Source organism: Macrotis lagotis, chromosome 3 (assembly GCF_037893015.1).
Source record: "Macrotis lagotis isolate mMagLag1 chromosome 3, bilby.v1.9.chrom.fasta, whole genome shotgun sequence".
NCBI classification, from domain to species: domain Eukaryota; kingdom Metazoa; phylum Chordata; class Mammalia; order Peramelemorphia; family Peramelidae; genus Macrotis; species Macrotis lagotis.
This window is the reverse complement of record NC_133660.1, coordinates 97,611,830-97,629,588: the sequence shown is the minus strand read 5'-3', so window position 1 is coordinate 97,629,588 and position 17,759 is coordinate 97,611,830. Positions and strand designations below refer to the sequence as shown.

The 17,759-nt window shown below is 35.7% G+C and overlaps 1 protein-coding gene across 1 annotated transcript in view; it reads left to right on the top strand.

The window, feature by feature from the left end:
• Window positions 1-17,759, top strand: part of LOC141517720 (kelch-like protein 2) — a 139,329-nt gene that overhangs the window by 106,630 nt on the left and 14,940 nt on the right. Inside the window, 8 exon segments of the mRNA XM_074229014.1 lie at window positions 1,519-1,599; window positions 1,602-1,670; window positions 6,323-6,329; window positions 8,583-8,693; window positions 11,035-11,232; window positions 12,157-12,258; window positions 14,396-14,524; window positions 15,417-15,557. Of these exon segments, the coding sequence (XP_074085115.1) occupies window positions 1,519-1,599; window positions 1,602-1,670; window positions 6,323-6,329; window positions 8,583-8,693; window positions 11,035-11,232; window positions 12,157-12,258; window positions 14,396-14,524; window positions 15,417-15,557 (838 nt within the window).

Sequence of the window (17,759 nt, the reverse complement as noted above, 5' to 3'; positions counted from 1 at the left end):
TAGCTGAGGAAACATAATTTACTTTGAATAAAGAGGAATAAATTCAACCTTAATTACACCCCTACAAAATTGAAAACTTTGTCCTTTCTTGGTTGAACAACATACTTAAAATGTGTTTCTTTTAATTTCATGAATCAGAGTCATTGAATTAATTCATACTAATTTCAACTCTCTATAGGGAACAGATCTGAAGCTAATTTTTCTATATTCTCGGAGTCACAGATATGTTGTCACTTATATCATGTAATCACTGACATGAGATAAGCTGAAAAAAAGTTTTACTTTGTAAAAGTAAAGTGCTTTGTAAGCACTCCCTGCCCTCAGTGAACTTCTAATTCTCCTGGGGGGTGACAAATAACATTGGTGGGGTGGGGTAGAAAAAAGGGGAGAGTTTGCACAAGGCATCACCTTTTGGAAATGTTGGAATGGCATGAAATCCTAAGTGCAGGGAAGATGAGGCGAAAGCTCATCCGCCAAAACACAGGGACAAAATCCTGAGTTTCATTGGAAGGGATCTATCAGTGACCAGAGTATATAGACAGCCAAAAAGATGAGGAGGTTTATTTCAGTGGACTGCCAAGGGGTGATGAGGGCAGTTGAGGTTACAGTATCCCATTTGAGATGTAACTTCTTTAATCTTTTAAAGATTTTTCCTGATTCTAAAACTAATTATAGCAAGGGATACTAATTACTTATAATGGGGAAATAGTGTTTAAAAATATTTCTAAAATTTTTTTTGGATAATTTATTTTATATGCTTCATGTGAGTTTTATTTGACCCAGTCATAGCTTTCCTGCTAGGGACTTTGTGCCTCTTACTATTTGACTTCATTTTAAAATTAATATTATAATAAAATTTTAATTATGTATGGCTAATATATTATTACAAATAATATAATAATAAAATTAATATGGAAGTGATGCTTTTTCCAGTATTCACACAATATTGTGTTTCCCTCTTCTTCCCTTGTCTTCTTCTAATTTGTACCAGCTAGAAAGCCCATTGTTAAATTGTCAGTGTGAGACTGACATCTTGGAAATCAACAAATACTACAAATCAGGCTTTGATTACTGCTTTGTGGATTGCCTATATTTAAGAAAGTAATGAAGAATATGTTAATGTAGATTAAGCTTATAAATATCGTGTGTGTGTGTGTGTGTGGTATGTGTGTGTGTGTGTGTGACACCTTTTCTTTCCCCTGAAGAGAGCTGGTTGTTAAACACTGAAAAGCATACTATTCCCTCATCTATCTTTTCCCCAGCATACTATTCCCCTCATCTATCTTTTCCCCCAGCATACTATTCCCTCATCTGTCTTTTCCCCAGCAGGCCCTTTAGTTTAGCAGTTTTTGAGATAGCTTTTTAAATTTTCTTCTCCTGCCTTCTTGGCTCCATTTTCAGATGATGTTTCCTTGGGATGTTGTTATCTTTTGTTGTATTTGGAGAAGCCCTGTCTTCCACCTATCACTTCCCCATCTCTAATGGAACATGCCAAACTGTGTCTTTTTTTTTTTTTAGAGAGTGGAAGAGGAAACCCTAGTGAAGAACAGCAGCGCCTGCAAAGATTACCTCATTGAAGCCATGAAGTACCACCTGCTGCCCCTCTGGAGCAGCGCACACTAATGAAGAGTGCCCGGACTCGGCTGAGAACACCCATGAGCCTGCCCAAAGTAGGAGCTATTATTTCAGGCGGTCCTCTCTGGCCCCATCATTTCTGTGTTAGGCACTCATTATCTCATTTTATCTTTACAGCAACCCCATTATACAGTTGAGAAAACTGAGGGGCAAGCAGTTTTAAGTGACTTGTCTAGGAAGTGTCTGAGGCTGGGACTTGTGTCTTTCTGACTCCAGATCTAACATTTCAAACCCAATAATTCAATTAATCAGCAAATATTTATTAATTACCTACTATATTAATTAATTATTAATTACTATATTTATTAATTACCTACTATCTACTGCACCATCTAGATGTGAAAATATGTATATAGCTAAGTTACATGTCACATCTGTCTTTCTAAGATTTTCTGGCTTCCTTAAAAATGTGTGTGTGTGTGTGTGTGTAATTTTTATATATGTAATTGTGTGTGTATATATATACATATTCATACATTTGTATGAATATAGATAGATATATCTCATACATATATTTCCTTGTATATCATGAGAATAAGAATTTTTTGGACTCAAGGTTTTTTCCGTACTAAATTACCAAACATCTCTCATGTCCAAAGTCTTGTACATGGCTTCTTGAGAATTTCATTCAATCTATGTGTAGAACTAAGGAGAGTTAAATAATCTAATTGTCAAATCAGAAGAAAACATCCCTTCCTGTATATTAGATATTTTATTCAAATGGAAGCCTAGATTTCCACTGGAGGGGGGTCTTGATTTAGGGAATATAATGGGACCCCTTTGGAAGTCGGATTATGCTTATGCAGGACTCCTTTTCAGAATTATATTTTGGAATGCACAAAATAAATTTCAAAGGAAACCAACAATATTGAAAAATGATATTTTAAAAATAGAAGTTCATAGATACTAAGATTAAGAACTCTTATTTCATACCAAAATAAGACAAGATTATTTGGTTCCCCCATTTCACATGAAAAAATTATTTCCATTTCTCTCAGATGGACCCATTTTTTTTTAAAGTTATTTTGGTTTTCAAAATTGTTCAAAATTCCCTCTTTTTTAATCCATTCAATCCTTCAATCTCTCACTTTCCTGACTCATAGGCATTAGGCATTTCAGAAATTTAACATTAGTTCACATTGGATTTGTCCATAGTCTTGTTCTCTATGACCTTGGACAAATCACTCTTCTTCTTTTCTGGCCCTGTTTCCTAATTTGTAAATTGAAGGAGTTGTAGTAAAGGAATTCTAAGAGTTCTTTCAGCTTTAAATCTATGATACGTTGTCCCCTTTTCATTTTCTCCTTAATAAAATTGTTCATATTTTACTGCCTTGGTTTTTTCCTCATAAACAAACCAAACCCCCTTTCAAGTTGTTATTTTTCCATGTGGGGATTCTCTTCACTCTATCTGAATCTTTATAAATACCTAAGACCCTGCCCTTATTGGGGTACATCTTGGAGATGATGTCACTAGGGACATGTGGAAGATAAACTCTGATCTGCTACCCCTTTTATGACTTTTTGTTTGTATTGCATTAAGAAATATGAGTTAATTTTTTTGTCCATTATTATCTTGTCTTTGTGTGAGTGTGTTTCTTTGTGTCTGTGTTTGTGTTTGTGTTTAATTATAACTCTCCCTCCAGTATTACTTTTCTCAGTAAATTCAGTGTTTTTAATGGTTTCTCTCCAATGTATTCATTTTCCTTCTTTCCAAATTGAATTATACGGGGGTAGTTTTGCCCATATTTTTAGTTTCCCAAGAGTCTATATTGATAATTATTTTTCTAATCTTTTTCCAATGTTAATAAGTACCTCTAAACTTAGAATCATCTGAAGATTTTCTACAATGTGTTGTTTATTCATCTTTCTAGAGAGTTAATATATTTTTTTAAATTAGAAATGGACTTCAACACCACCTCCTGGTTAATTCTTTATAAATTCCAGCCCACTGGCACATTGCAGTTTGAATAAAATTTCAGTACTTATGAGAATGTTTCTAAACCAGAAAGATTTCACCTGGTCAATTTGACTGATGGATTTTGGTATCACATGCAACTTTATTAGGTATACTTAAAAAAATACCCCTACTCCCTGTTATTTATAATCCTTTGTCTCTCCGAAGTTGGCAAGATTTCCCCCCCCCCTTAAAATACTTATTTCACTTTTAATAAATAGAAAGGGATGTAAAAATAATTATAAATTTTAAAATATATAAAAAGGAATGCAGGGGTTTGCAGACCAGTTTTGAAGTCAAGAAGGCCTGGATTATAAGTTTTTGCCTCTAATTCCTATTAATCTCTTAGTGTCCTAAGTAGCTAAGACCCTAAATTACACATAAATTCCAAACACTAATGTAATTATACTTCTGGACCACAAAAAATGGAGCATTCTTACCAAAACATAGTTTTGAAGGCATTCACTTCCTCTACTATTGTTAAAAATAAGTGTTAGCCTTTTTCCAAATTTTCTGATCTCTCCTCAGTTCTTAAAGATTTTATGCAAAAATTATTCTAAGTGGGATCAGTAAGGACATTTGCTAGGCCTCTTTTGTAGATTAGTATGCATGCCAACTGAATCTACTAATTTTATAAATGATCACCTTTTCCAAATATTCTCTTAATTTTTTTCAGTAGCTAACCTTTCGATTGTTCCTTGATTCCCATATTATTTACTATCATTTTCAAAATGCCCTACAAAAAGTTAAAGGTTTAAAAAAAAACCAAACTTCCATTTCTTGACCAGTTTAAATGTAGCCTTCCTTTCTTGCTCTCCTCCCCACCTACCTCTTTTAATTAGGTTTATTTTATCACTAGCATTTTTCACTCTATTGCATAAGACCCTCCTTGACTCCTTTTCTGACATTTAATTCATTTGTTACTGGCTGTAGTTTTAAGTTACCAATGAACTTTCTATTGTTCCATTTACCTCTCATTTCTGGCCTATCTTTGTTACTTCCTAAAATTCTTTGAATAGTATTTGGGAAAAAAATGCCAAATATTTGAAGTCTATTTGTTTTCTCCTCTCCTACTCTTTCTTTTCCCTCCCCTCTCTTCTCATCCCTTTTTCTGTTCCTTTTCCCTCTCTACCCTCCATTTCCTTTCTTCTCCCCCCACCCTCCTTTTCCCCTTCCCCTCTTCTCTTCTCCTTTTTTCTCTCCCTCTCCCTTCCCAAGAATATGTATCATCTTCGATTGTTCATCTGGGATCCACTGGGCTAACAGATCTCTTAATTTCTTCATTTTTGTTTTCTTTAACTCAATGGAGAATATTCTTGTAATCCCCTGTAATGAGCCATTGACCTTTACTCCCAGGTGCTGTTTCCTTCTCCTGTTTGGGGATCTTAGCTCCCAATCACAATTCCTGGTCTGATTTTTCTGTAAGCAAAGCTATCTGCTTGGAGATTCAGGAACCTGTCCCATGCTCAGTTCTATTACATTTGTCTGGTGTGTGTGTGTGTGTGTGTGTGTGTGTGAGAGAGAGAGAGAGAGAGAGAGAGAGAGAGAGAGAGAGAGAGAGAGAGAGAGAGAGAGACAGCGAGAGAGAGAAGACAGAGAGAGAGAGAGAGAGAGACAGAGAGGAGAGAGAGAGAGAGAGAGACTCTGAGAGAGCAAGAGCAAGCTCATCTTAAAAGTTTGTCCTCTGTAAGGATCCCAGCTTATCATCTCAAGGACAGTCTTAATAGAAGCAGAGCCTTTAAAAAAAAATCTGCCTGCATTTCCACATTTAGTGATATAATGTTCATGATAATGAAGGTAATGAGGCAGTGCCCAAGAGCAAGAATTCTTCTGGTGAAAAATATTTCAGGCTTTGTCTTTAAGTTACCCATAACCTTTCTTTTTTTTAGTTAAACAGAATTATTTTGTTTGTTTTTTTGTAGCTATTTGGGGATTTGGTTTTATTTTATTTATGCTTTTTTTGCTGTGGATTCATCATGTTAATGTGAGTGAATGCTTTCATATCTCAGACCTTAGTTTTGGTTTTTGAGAGTTTTTTTATTCTTATTTAGAAACCTTGGGGGGTGTTTTAGGTGTCATGGTTTTTTTTCTTTGTTTTCACATCTTAATATATTCCATGACTTTTTCTGTCCTATTTTAATCCCCTGCCTTTCTAGGACTTGTAAATATTCTTACAAATAAAGATATTTTATTGCTATGTATCTGTCCATTTTTTTATATGCTAAAATTGTTACTGTGGATGTGAAAGGGAAGAAAAATGCAGTGACTAGAGCTCTGGACCTATTATCGCAGTGATCTGAGTTCAAATTCAGTCTCAGAAACTTATTAGTGGGGTGACCCTGAATCAGATCACTTCTACTTTTTTTGTTTGCTTCTTTTTTCATCCGTCCAATGGGGATAATAATAGAACCTATCTCCCAACAATATTTTGAGAATCAAATGAGGTAATATTTTTTCAAAAGCACTATATAAATACTCATTGATACTTGATCTTCAAGAGATGAAAAAAATACAAGCCCACGAGAGTGAAATGAGTTGGAAACAATTTAGGACAGACTTCAAAAGGTCTTAAATTCTTACTTAAACCTCTATCAAGTTTGTTTCATCTGTGACTTTTTTGTTCAAAATACATGCTTTGGTTACAGCATTTCATTTCCTTTTTTTCTCCCTCCCTCCATTAGTAAGTATGGTGTTCTTAAAACTGGGATACTGTGAAATTTTGAAAGATTAGAGCTTCAGAGTTTCTAACAACTGTTGAATGACATTTGAGTGAATTTTTATCACAAGCTCCTCACCTCATGCAAATTATCACTGCTCTCACTTTCTCCCAAAGTTATTTCCTTTAATCTCTATTTTGTCAGTCTATTTTGACTTGCAGTTCCTTATGCTTTTAGTACCTCTTCTGCATGCATATTACTGTCCTTAATAGATGAAAATATTGACTTTTTTCCTTCTTTTTCTCTCCCTACCTCCTTTTTTGTGAGAAGTAAAATAAATTAATATATTTATTGATATTTTATGAATGTCAAAATTAATTTCCTAAAGAAAAATTATTCATCTGCAACAAGCATATGTTAATAGTGGACCTATACCACTTAAAACTGCCTGGGAGACATACATTTGAACTCCAAGTAGTATATAATACCCAGTTCACAGTTGATAACACAATTAAGTAGAAATCTGTAATCTTGGAAATCTTGTCTCTCTCCTTTTTTGGGAGATGGAAGGGGAACAACTCAGTCTCATTCTATTCATTTGCACTCAATTTTGGTAGAATAGTAGGACCCAAATAATTTTATACTTTAACTTTCACTTTTTTCCCCCAAGGACTTTAAAGTTTCCTTCAACTGCCTAGATTACAGAAATAACTAATTTTCATTCATCTTCTCAGAGATCTCTGTTAAGTGGGTCCTTTTTTTTCCCTTAAGAATGTTGTCGGGGCAGCTAGGTGGCGTAATGGATAAAGCACTGGCCTTGGAGTCAGGAGCACCTGAGTTCAAATCCGACCTCAGACACTTAATAACCTAGCTGTGTGGCCTTGGGCAAGCCACTTAACCCCATTGCCCTGCAAAAAAAAAAAAAAAGTGTTGTCTTCTGTTTCTCCCTTATCTTCTCACAATCCTGAGTAAAACAGTAGACACTCAAAAAATATTATCATATTGTCAGTTTTCTGACTCTGTTTCCTTCAGTTTTCATTATGTTTCCTTTCATCCTATTTTCCTCAAGCTGCTTGCCATTCTCTGCAATGACATAGCTGACATTATGATTTCTTTCTTGTGACAGTTTTGTTTCTCAAGAGTCATCAGAAAATAGTAAAAGTCTCTGTAAAAAGAAAACTAATTTTGTTTCCAAATCTGATAAGAAACTAGACCTCCACAAAGCTTATCCTATCCTCTTTCTTCAAGGTCTAGACCTCTAGGAAGCCTTTCCTGTCTTTCCCAGATTTCCCATAGCCCATGTTGATTATATATTGTCTTATATTATCCTTTAATCATCTCATAGATGTGGATCTTATGATTGGTGATCATTTTGAAGACAAGGACAGTCTTTTACATTTTATTTCCCTCCTTCCTGCCCTCCACTATCTAAAATAATACAAAGTGAATCCTGGGTACCAACAAATATTTGCTTGAATAGGATTGAATATGTTTGATCTCCTCTTGTAGACTCAGAGAAGAGACTACTGTGCCTGTGGTCATTGTTCTTCCTAAAAATCTCTATCCTTTATCTCATGGGAACATAGAAGGTGGAATTCAATATGAAAGTTCTCTTGAGAGCTCTCATTTTGATTTTATTGGTTGGTTGGTTGGTTGTTTTTTAAATTTTCCTCTCCACTATCTTTCCTTTCTTTTTCCCAGCTTGACCTTTCACCTCATTGCTTTAGCCCAAACCTATTTATTTCACATTCATCTTCTGATATAGATAATTAGAGTACTTAATCCTTTGACCTTTGGGGAAATAGAATCCACTTAGAATATCACGTGAATACTTTGGTTGAATATATACTGATGGGTTGGGGTTTTTTGGGGGGAGGGGGGTTCACTTATATCCTGTTTTTTCTTAAAATATAAGAAATTTATCATAGTTTCTGAACTTCTTTACAAAATGTACCATGCAGTAGGCAATTTATCCCAGGCTCTTCCTTCTCCTCCAAGTTGATGTTTATTAAATATTGCTTTATGGAATCAGTAGGACCTTGAAATCAAATTCAGCCTCAGACACTTGATATTTTCTAGCTGTGTGACTCTGGATGGAGTCAATTTAACCCCAATTACTTTGCCTCCCTCCCCCCCAAAATATGTGTGTGTGTGTGTGTGTGTGTGTGTGTGTGTGTGTGTGTGTGTGTATGAAGTTTGGCATTTCCATCCTTACCCCTTTCCCCTTCCCACCCTTATTGTCCCAGAATTCTCTACCCCAAACCTTGTGCAGGACATTTAAAAAATCTGTGAATAGATGACAGTGAATACTTATTTTTATATTTCTAGTTGATGAGTGGTGGTTGGCGGTCAAGCCCCGAAAGCTATTCGAAGTGTGGAATGCTATGACTTCAAGGAGGAGCGATGGCATCAGGTTGCTGAGTTGCCTTCAAGGAGATGCCGAGCGGGTATGGGTACTTGTGCTATGTCCATCCCTCTGCAATGGAAAGCTGATCAAGGGATTTGGAACCAATAAAAGATTTTCCAATAGGAAAAATTTCGTATTAAAATTGTCCATTGACTAAATGGTAATTTCAGAAACACCTTTGCAGTCTATAGTGGTGTCTACTATAATTTTTTTTTTTAGCAATTTCCTGCATTTTTTTTTGTGACAATCAAGGGTTAAGTGACTTGCCCAGAGTCATACAACTAGGAAAAATCAAATGTCTGAGACTGAATTTGAACTGCGTTCTATACTCTACTCACTGCACCACCTATCTGCCTCTTTCCTTCATCCTTTCCTTGCTGCCTGGTTCCTTACATCCTAAGTGCCATCTGGATGTAAGATGAGGTAGGTAGTGAGGGATGAGTCAGTTAATAGTAGATACCCTTGCTGCAAGATTTGGGAATTCTTGGGAACAGGGACACTTAGCTAGGTTTCAGAAGCAATTTGACTGCAGTCACTTCCCTTGCTTCTTGTTACATATGGCTACAAAGAAGACAACAGACACAGAGGCTAGTAAAATTTGCCTCCCATAACTGAATACTAAATATGTTTACAGAACTGTAAGGATTCACGCCTTCTACCCTGAAGGGGATTTTAATGTTTTTATATTGCTGGCATTTCATCCAACAATACATTTAAGTCAGATTTTGGTAGTACTTAATAATGGATTTAGAGTATTCCATTAGTGTGTATGATTGTACGTGTTACAATGGTCATCTGCTATATTGGATTGCAGCTTCAATTTCTGTCCTTAGTGGACAATGTGATTCAGAGGCACATGTAGAATGACTGGCTAGGGGTCCCTGAACAGGAAATCTGAGGGAAAGGTGAGGATCTCAGGTGGGGGGTTTTCATTTTTATAGCTTTTAAAAGTACCCTCAAAGGGTGATCACCTCAAGGTGGCACAGTGGGTAGAGTGCTGGACTGAGAGTCAGGAAGACTCATTTTCTTGTGTTTACATCTGATATCAGACACTTACAAGCTCTGTGACTCTGAGCAAGTTACTTAATTATTTGCCTCAGTTTCCTCATTCCATGAAAGTAGAAATTTTCATTCTTTTTACTTTTATCCTCAGTGGCTGGTACATTCATAAATACCTATTAGTTGATTGCTATAGCTTTCATACTCAACTATAGAGATCAGTTCATCCCAACTCTGAAATCCTTTAAATCAAGCCATTATTTAGTAAATATCTACTTTTAAGACAACGAACTGCATTAGTAATTGTCAGGCATACTAAATAAAAATTTTAAGTTCTGTGAGAGTAGGAATCATATCTTGTCAACAATCTTTAACTAGTGCTTAGTACCTGATATCACATGATAGCCAGTAAAATATTTGTGGGATAAATGAATTTCATCTTAGGTCCTGTTCTACTAGGAATATGGAATCTATTTGGGAAAGAAGATATAAATATTTGAAAGTGAAAAAAACAAAATTTAAATATTTGCTAAGACAGTAGAAAAGGCATCATAAGACCTGATTCATTACAAATAAATTGTTAGAGCAACAATTCTATATTGAGAGAGATCACTTCCCACTGTAATTGTCAAGGAAGACTATGGATCAGGCTTAGATTGTTAAACTCCATGAGGGCAGGGACTGTCTTTTTATTAATTTTATCCCCCAGTGCTTGACATTATGCCTGTTACACAGTAATAAATGTTTATCATATAGTAAATAAGCTCTTTGGGTAGAACAAAAAGATTCTTGTTGGTAGGAACCCTTTTGAACAGAGACTGACATGATCAAAATACTATTTTAGGAAAATCAGTGTAGCCGCACTGGGTGGTATAGATGTTTCTTCGGCAAGTACATGCCCTAATTGTTATTGAGCTTCTTCCCATGATACATGAAAGCATGTCCTATAAATTTAATAAAACTATTATTTAAATAATTTAAATTTATTTAAATTAAAAACTATTTTAAAAAGCTATAAAACACAAGAGGTTCAAAGTAGAAAACATACAAAAGGGGTAGTTCAGATTCAAATATAGAAAAATGAAGGAATAATATGCAGTATTTTAAATCTATACATATTCTTGAAAAAGTCACAATTAAATGGTGCTTGAAATTCATACCACAATATTTTGTACCTTGTATAGAATGTTGTAGAATGTCTCCAAGATTCTTATAGAAAAAAATTAAAAACTCAGTAATTATCAAAGCATGCGAGTGAGCAGTAATTCTCAAGACATGTTCAGCTAGTGTTTCATTGAGTATCAGCATTTGAAAGGTCACAAAGCAATCTTCATCCAGTTGTGATACATGGAGTTTGATAGATGTGTTCCTTTTTGCTACAGGTATGGTCTACATGTCTGGCCTCGTTTTTGCTGTGGGCGGTTTCAATGGTTCGTTAAGAGTTCGAACTGTTGATTCCTATGATCCAATTAAAGATCAGTGGACCAGTGTCGCTAACATGCGAGATCGGAGGAGCACATTAGGAGCTGCTGTCTTAAATGGCTTGTTGTATGCAGTTGGGGGATTTGATGGAAGTACAGGTAAACTTTGTCCTGGGTCTTCTCTCCTTTGGTCACTCACATGGTCAAGACAGACAAATGAGTAATATCAGGCTAATAATTTAGAAGTTTCATTTAAAAAAATTATGAGGATTTTCTCAAATAATTTTATAATATGAGTACTAATGATATGTACAAGAATTTTTTTTTTTAACCTAGACCTGTGATTTTCTCAGTGGGGGCAGATTGGCAACTAATCTGTAATTAGTAGTCTTAGAAAATTGCTGGGAGGTCACTGAAAGCTTAAATGACACAACTATATTTTACCTAAGGGAAGAATTTAACCTATCTCCTGACTTCAAAGCTTGCTCTTTACCCTCTATACCTTATCTATTTGTGTGTTATGATCTAGGCCTCTGATTATTTGGTATAAGGAAAGCTTGATGAGAAAATTCCCTTGGCTCCGGATGATCTTTACCCAATCTGTAATTTATAATCCTTGAGAGTTGCTTGGCACACCCATTTAGGTCACATAACCTCCAGTCTTAGAGGGGGGAACCCAGGAACTTCCTGACTCTTAGTTATATATTGTTATTTTCTTTCTCTTCATATTATTCTAATTGGCACAAAATATTTTGGCCCAGAATTTAATTTAAATAGCCCTGAAACAATTCATATTTTTATTTATTTATTTGTTTTTTTGGCGAGGCAATGGGATTAAGTGATTTACATAAGGGTTACATAGTCAGTATCAAGAGTCTGAAACTGGGTTGCACTTGGGTCCTCCTGACTTCAAGGCATTGCTCTATCCATTGCACCACCTAGCTGCCCCCAACAATTCATATTTTAAAAAAAACAATTATTTTAAATTTTAGAAGAAGAAATAAAGCCCCAAATAATATTCAGATGATGGTGTTGGCTTTGAGAAATTTGAAAAGAATAGTGATATATTGGGATTTATTGCAGGTTTGTCATCTGTGGAAGCATATAACATGAAGGCTAATGAATGGTTTCATGTCGCACCAATGAATACCAGGAGGAGTAGCGTTGGTGTTGGGGTTGTTGGAGGTACGTACTAGTAAGGCTTTCATTTGAGCCTCCACTTTCTAATTCTAGCACATGGTTTTCTGAATCTTAGGGGTGAGCAGAATGGGACTTTCTTTCATATTCTAGAATCTTATTTTATTTATATAATCTTATTTTAAGAGTTGGAAAGGACAACAGAGCCATCAAAGCTCTCAGAAACCATTTTGTCCTACTCTCATTTTACAGTTGAGGAAACTGAGACCCTGAGAGGTAGAAGACTTTGTTGAAAGGCACCTGATTAGTTGATTGGCAGAACTGTTATGAAACCTAATTTCTTAACTTACAGAGATTAGTGCTATTTCTTTTATTCCAAATGTTACCATTACTGGTAAACACAAGGGACTTTTAGAAAAAGTTAAGTAACAGTGAGTGCAAATTTAGAGTTGTCCTAAGTCTAAAGGCAAAGGCAGCTGTATTTCTCACTGACTTATTTTTACTAAGAACAGATTTGTGCATTGGATTTTTCCTTCCTACTTGTAATATCTTGCATGAGCTGGGCCAGCCTTTATTCGACATTGTTTTGAAGTTTTTCTCCATTTGACTTAGAGGATTTGGGTTTTTAATTTTCTTTTCCATTATGCTAATCTCTCTCCTAGTGGCAAAAGTGTCATTAGTAAACTACATTTCATCCATATCATCAGTGAAAAAGATATATTGCCACCCGTAGGATAACACCACCTGCAGGCATCCCAGAATGGATCAGTCTATCAGTTCAGTTCAATGAATATTTTATTGATTACCTGCCATGGGCAAAACACCAGGAGTCAAAGACAGAATAAAACTAATAGCAGCCTTCAAAAAGGTTGTTCTATTCTGGGGGATAGCTAGCATTTAAATAGCACTTTAAAAATGTTATCTCGTTTTGTTCTCACAACAATCCTGATGAGGAAACTGAGTCAGGCATAGGTTAAATAACTTGCTCATGGTCACACAGTTAAAAGTCTGAAGCAAGAGTTGAATTCAGGTCTTCTTATTCCAGGTCCAGGCTTAATCCCCCACACCATCTAGGTGCTATCCACAAATCACTGTAATACAAATCAGAATATGCAAAGCAGATAGCCAAACAGAACCCAATGCGATATCCGAGGAAGGAAAGATTGTTTCCATCTGGGCAGGGATCAGGGAATGTTTCTGGATCTTGCAGAAAAGGAAAAATGTCATCAGTATATGGTGCTGGTAGTGATGGAGGGGTGTGGATGCACTAATAGCAAGGGAGGGCAGAAGAATCAGAAAAATAAAGAACATAGTATTACAAAGGGGAGTGAGTGAAAGCTGAGAGTTTAGGTCAGAGATTAATTCTAGAATTAATTCTAGAATTCTAGAATAAGACCCAGGATCTTGCCTCCCTCCACATTCTCAGAGATCCATCAGCACTGGCCTTCCTGTCCTTCCCACATCCCTCCCTATCCCCTGCCTCCATGCTTTTTAATACTATCCCCCGCAGATACTACAACCTTTCCCTCCCCCAAGTCATTCTGTATATATTTTGCTAGTACATAGTCTTTTGTTGTTGTAATCTTTGGTTTTATATCACCTTTTTAAATGTTATTTTATTTTTTCCAATTGCATGCAAAGATAGTTTTCAATATTCATCTATTTTTGTAAGCTTTTGAGTTTCACATTTTTCCATCTTTCTCCCTTCCCTATGATGGTGAGTATAGGTCATACATAGTCCTTTGCATGCTACTTTATTTAGACTGTAAGGTCCTTGAGGATAGGACTGTTTCTTGCTCTTCTTGGTAACCTTAATGCTTAACACATTGCCTGGCAAATTGTAAGCTCTTAATAAATGTTTGTTAATTTATTACCTTATTCAGGGTCATAGCTTTGGATGAGTCATTTATCCTCCCTCTGCCTCAGTTTCCTCATATGTAAAATGAAGAGGTTTGATCATATGGCCTTTGATATCCCTTCCAGCTTTCCACATATTACCCTTCATTTCTAAGAAATAGTATTATTATTATTAGATGATACTTTAAAAAACATATTTTGTATACAAAATTGACTGTTTATATTATCAAGGAAGAACTCATATTTTCATTGAAGGAGAAGAACAATTCTAATTTTTCTTAGCTAGTATTTTTTACAAATCTGGCTTACTATGTGATTCTGCTTCCAGGCTTGTTATACGCCGTGGGGGGGTATGATGGAGCATCCCGGCAATGTCTCAGCACCGTGGAATGTTATAACTCGGCCACAAATGAGTGGAGCTATATCTCAGAAATGAGCACCCGCAGAAGTGGAGCAGGTAAACACAGCCTCAAGTGAGCACCTGATCCCCAAGGGGTGGCTTCAAGATGGAAGAGATGATTCACTGGCACCTTTTTTTTGAATGTTATTTTATTCCTTCCAGTGTGCAAAGATAGTTTTCAACATTCACCTTTTCCAAGACTTTTGAGTTCCATATTTTTCTCTTTCCCCTTCCTTCCCTTCCCCCTATCCTATGACAGCAAGTAATCTAATATAGGATATACATGTGTAATCATGTTTAACGTATTTCCATTTTAGTCATGTTGTAAAAGAAGAAGAACTAAAGGGAAAAAAACATGAGGAAAAAATTTAAAACAAGTTTTAAATAGTGAAAATATTATGCTTTGATCTGCATTCAAACTCGATAGTTTTTTCCTCTGGATGTGGATGGTATTTTCAACCACACGTCTTTTAAATTGTCCTCGGTCACTAAACTGCTGAGAGGTACTAAGTTTAAGGTACTATATTTAATCATCTCATAATATGCGTAATATTGTGCATTGTTTTTCTGGTTCTACTAACTTCACTCAGCATCAGTTCATGAAAGTATTTCCAGGCTTTCTGAAGTCCACCACTGGCATTTCTTTGTACTATCTAGAAAAAATTATAAAATACCAATGTTGATGACTCCACCTTGTTTTCTGTGGCTCATTCAGTGTGGTGCCTTTATTTTAGAGCCCTAGCAATGGGATCTCCTTTTGGGATCCCCATTTCCCTTGTATCCCACCAGTCTCATTTATAAATTGTAAAAATTTACAATCCCTGAGCAAGCTGTTGCCTGAACCAGTAAATGTTAACATGTATTTGTGAATCAGTTCTGGGGCATGGGATGATGTGTTATGAGCACAACTGTGACTGGACTACAGTTCACTTCAATTTGTGTTTTCTAGGGGTTGGAGTGTTAAACAACTTACTCTATGCTGTGGGAGGTCATGATGGACCATTAGTGAGAAAAAGTGTGGAAGTGTATGATCCTGCCACTAATACTTGGAGGCAAGTGGCAGATATGAACATGTGCAGAAGAAACGCAGGTACTTTTTATTTAAGAGTAAAGAAATATTTTTTGCAGTTGGCTTTAAGACATTTTATTAATAAGACTCATGATTAATTTTGTAAAACTCAAGAAGCTCCTAATATGCCCTAGGGATGAATTTCAGTTACTAAAATTAACAGGACTAACTAGAATAGTTGCCCAGTTGATCTCATACTTGTAAACACTTGTAAGGATAGATCAGAGACCTTAAATTAATTTGGGATCTAGAGACAAAGTGGAAGAGGAAACAAGATAAAGAAAATAAATTTAGAGAAGGAACCAATGCTATGCCCTTATATTCGTGTTCTGTTACCTATGCCCTCGGGCAGCCAAGTGAAGCAGTAGGTAAAGCACTGGGTATGAAGTTAGACTTATTTTCCTGAGGTTTTAGCTTTGAGATCTTAGGCAAGTCACTTTGCCCTTTTTGCTTCAGGCTTCTCATTTGTAAAATGAGCTGGAGAAGGAAATGGCAAACCACTTCAGCTTCTTTGCCAGGAAAACCCCAAATGAGGTCACATAGAGATGGCCATGACTGGAAATGACTGAACAGCATGTTCTGTTGTTTTGTCCTTGTTTTCAAAAATCTAAGTAATTGTCAAGGCCCTTATGCATCCACATCAGACTTTAGATAATTCTTATTGTTTTTTTCTGTTTATTGGAATTGTTTTCCTTTAGACCTTCAGAAATCTTTTCTGGAATTTCCCCATCCCTCTGGGGATGACTTTCCTTATAAGAATTTTAGTCCATGGGGTTCTACCTGCCCTTCCTTTGTTTCTGTTCTGGTAGATTTTTAGATAATTGAAAACCCCTAACATTGCTATTCAGTGCCATTGTGTCAGATATGTTCTGTTCCTGAGTCTTCCCACTAATTTTCTCTTTCTGTCTTGTTGCTTGATAGTATCCTATAAATGAAATTATTTTTCTCTTTAATGCTCTTCATCCAAAAACTTTCCATCATTTTTCCCCATTTCTCACTTCCAGACCCCTCCATATACAACTCTGTCTTTCTAATATATCATTCTACTCCCTTAAACACATCCTATTACTTTTGAACAAAATAGATCCACCTAGAGCCATATTCCAGTCATAGACTCTATTCCACTAAGTCTCAGTGATACGTTTAGGGTCAAACTATCCTCCTCATATTAAGACCTCTGGTTCTCCTGCTCTTTACCCTCAAATGATAATTATTTGTATATAAATATTTGAATCCCTATGTTTTTAATACCTCCATTCTTGATCTCTTATTGTGATTCTTATGAACTCCTATTCTTCCTTAATTATAGCTACTCTTTATTTTTATCTAGCTTGCTAAATATACATAAACAGTTTTCTCCTTTCCCTGTCTTTTTTTTTTTTTTTATTAGATTTTCAAGATGTCAGGAAATACATTCTTACCAGCCTGGACATCCTCCACCCCTGACCAGGTGCTATTACTCTCTTTTAAGTTGTGGTTCTGAAATCTACTCATTCTGAGCCACTTTTTTTTTAATGTTATTTAATTAATTTTGGTTTATATGAAAATATAATTTTCAACATTCATTTTTTTTGTAAGCCTTTGAGTTTCACATTTTTCTGCTTCCTTCCCTTCCCTACCACCTCTCAATGACAGCAAATAGTCTGATATGTTGTTATACATGTGCAGTCATGTTTAACATTTCCATATTAGTCATGTTGTGAGCCAACATCTTTTTTACCAGTTGTTCATCAACTATGCAAATGCCACATAGCTAGGAGGGCTAAGTAAAATTGAGAAAGCTCTTGCCAGGCTAAAGCATTGCGCTTATTAATCCAACAAGATGAAAATGAATAAGGAAAATATTATCCTTGGCTCCTGAAAAGTAACTTCACAGATACACAGTGAAGGGAGGATAGTTATATCTACAGTTTTATGTCTGAAAAATTTATCTGGGAGTTTAAATAGACTATAGACTCAGACTGAATTAATAATAAGAAATGGCAGTCTAAAATGAAAAGCCTTTTTTTATCTTCTAAATTCCTTCAGCAAGAAATATGATGGGAGAGACTTTATACATAACCTGCAGAAAGTTGAGAAGTGACAGAGTGCCCTTAGACCTTTGCAGTTCAGCCCATTTTTTTTTAGGTTTTTTGCAAGGCAAATGGGGTTAAAATGGCTTGCCCAAGGCCACACAGCTAGGTAATTATTAAGTGTCTGAGACCGGATTTGAACCCAGGTACT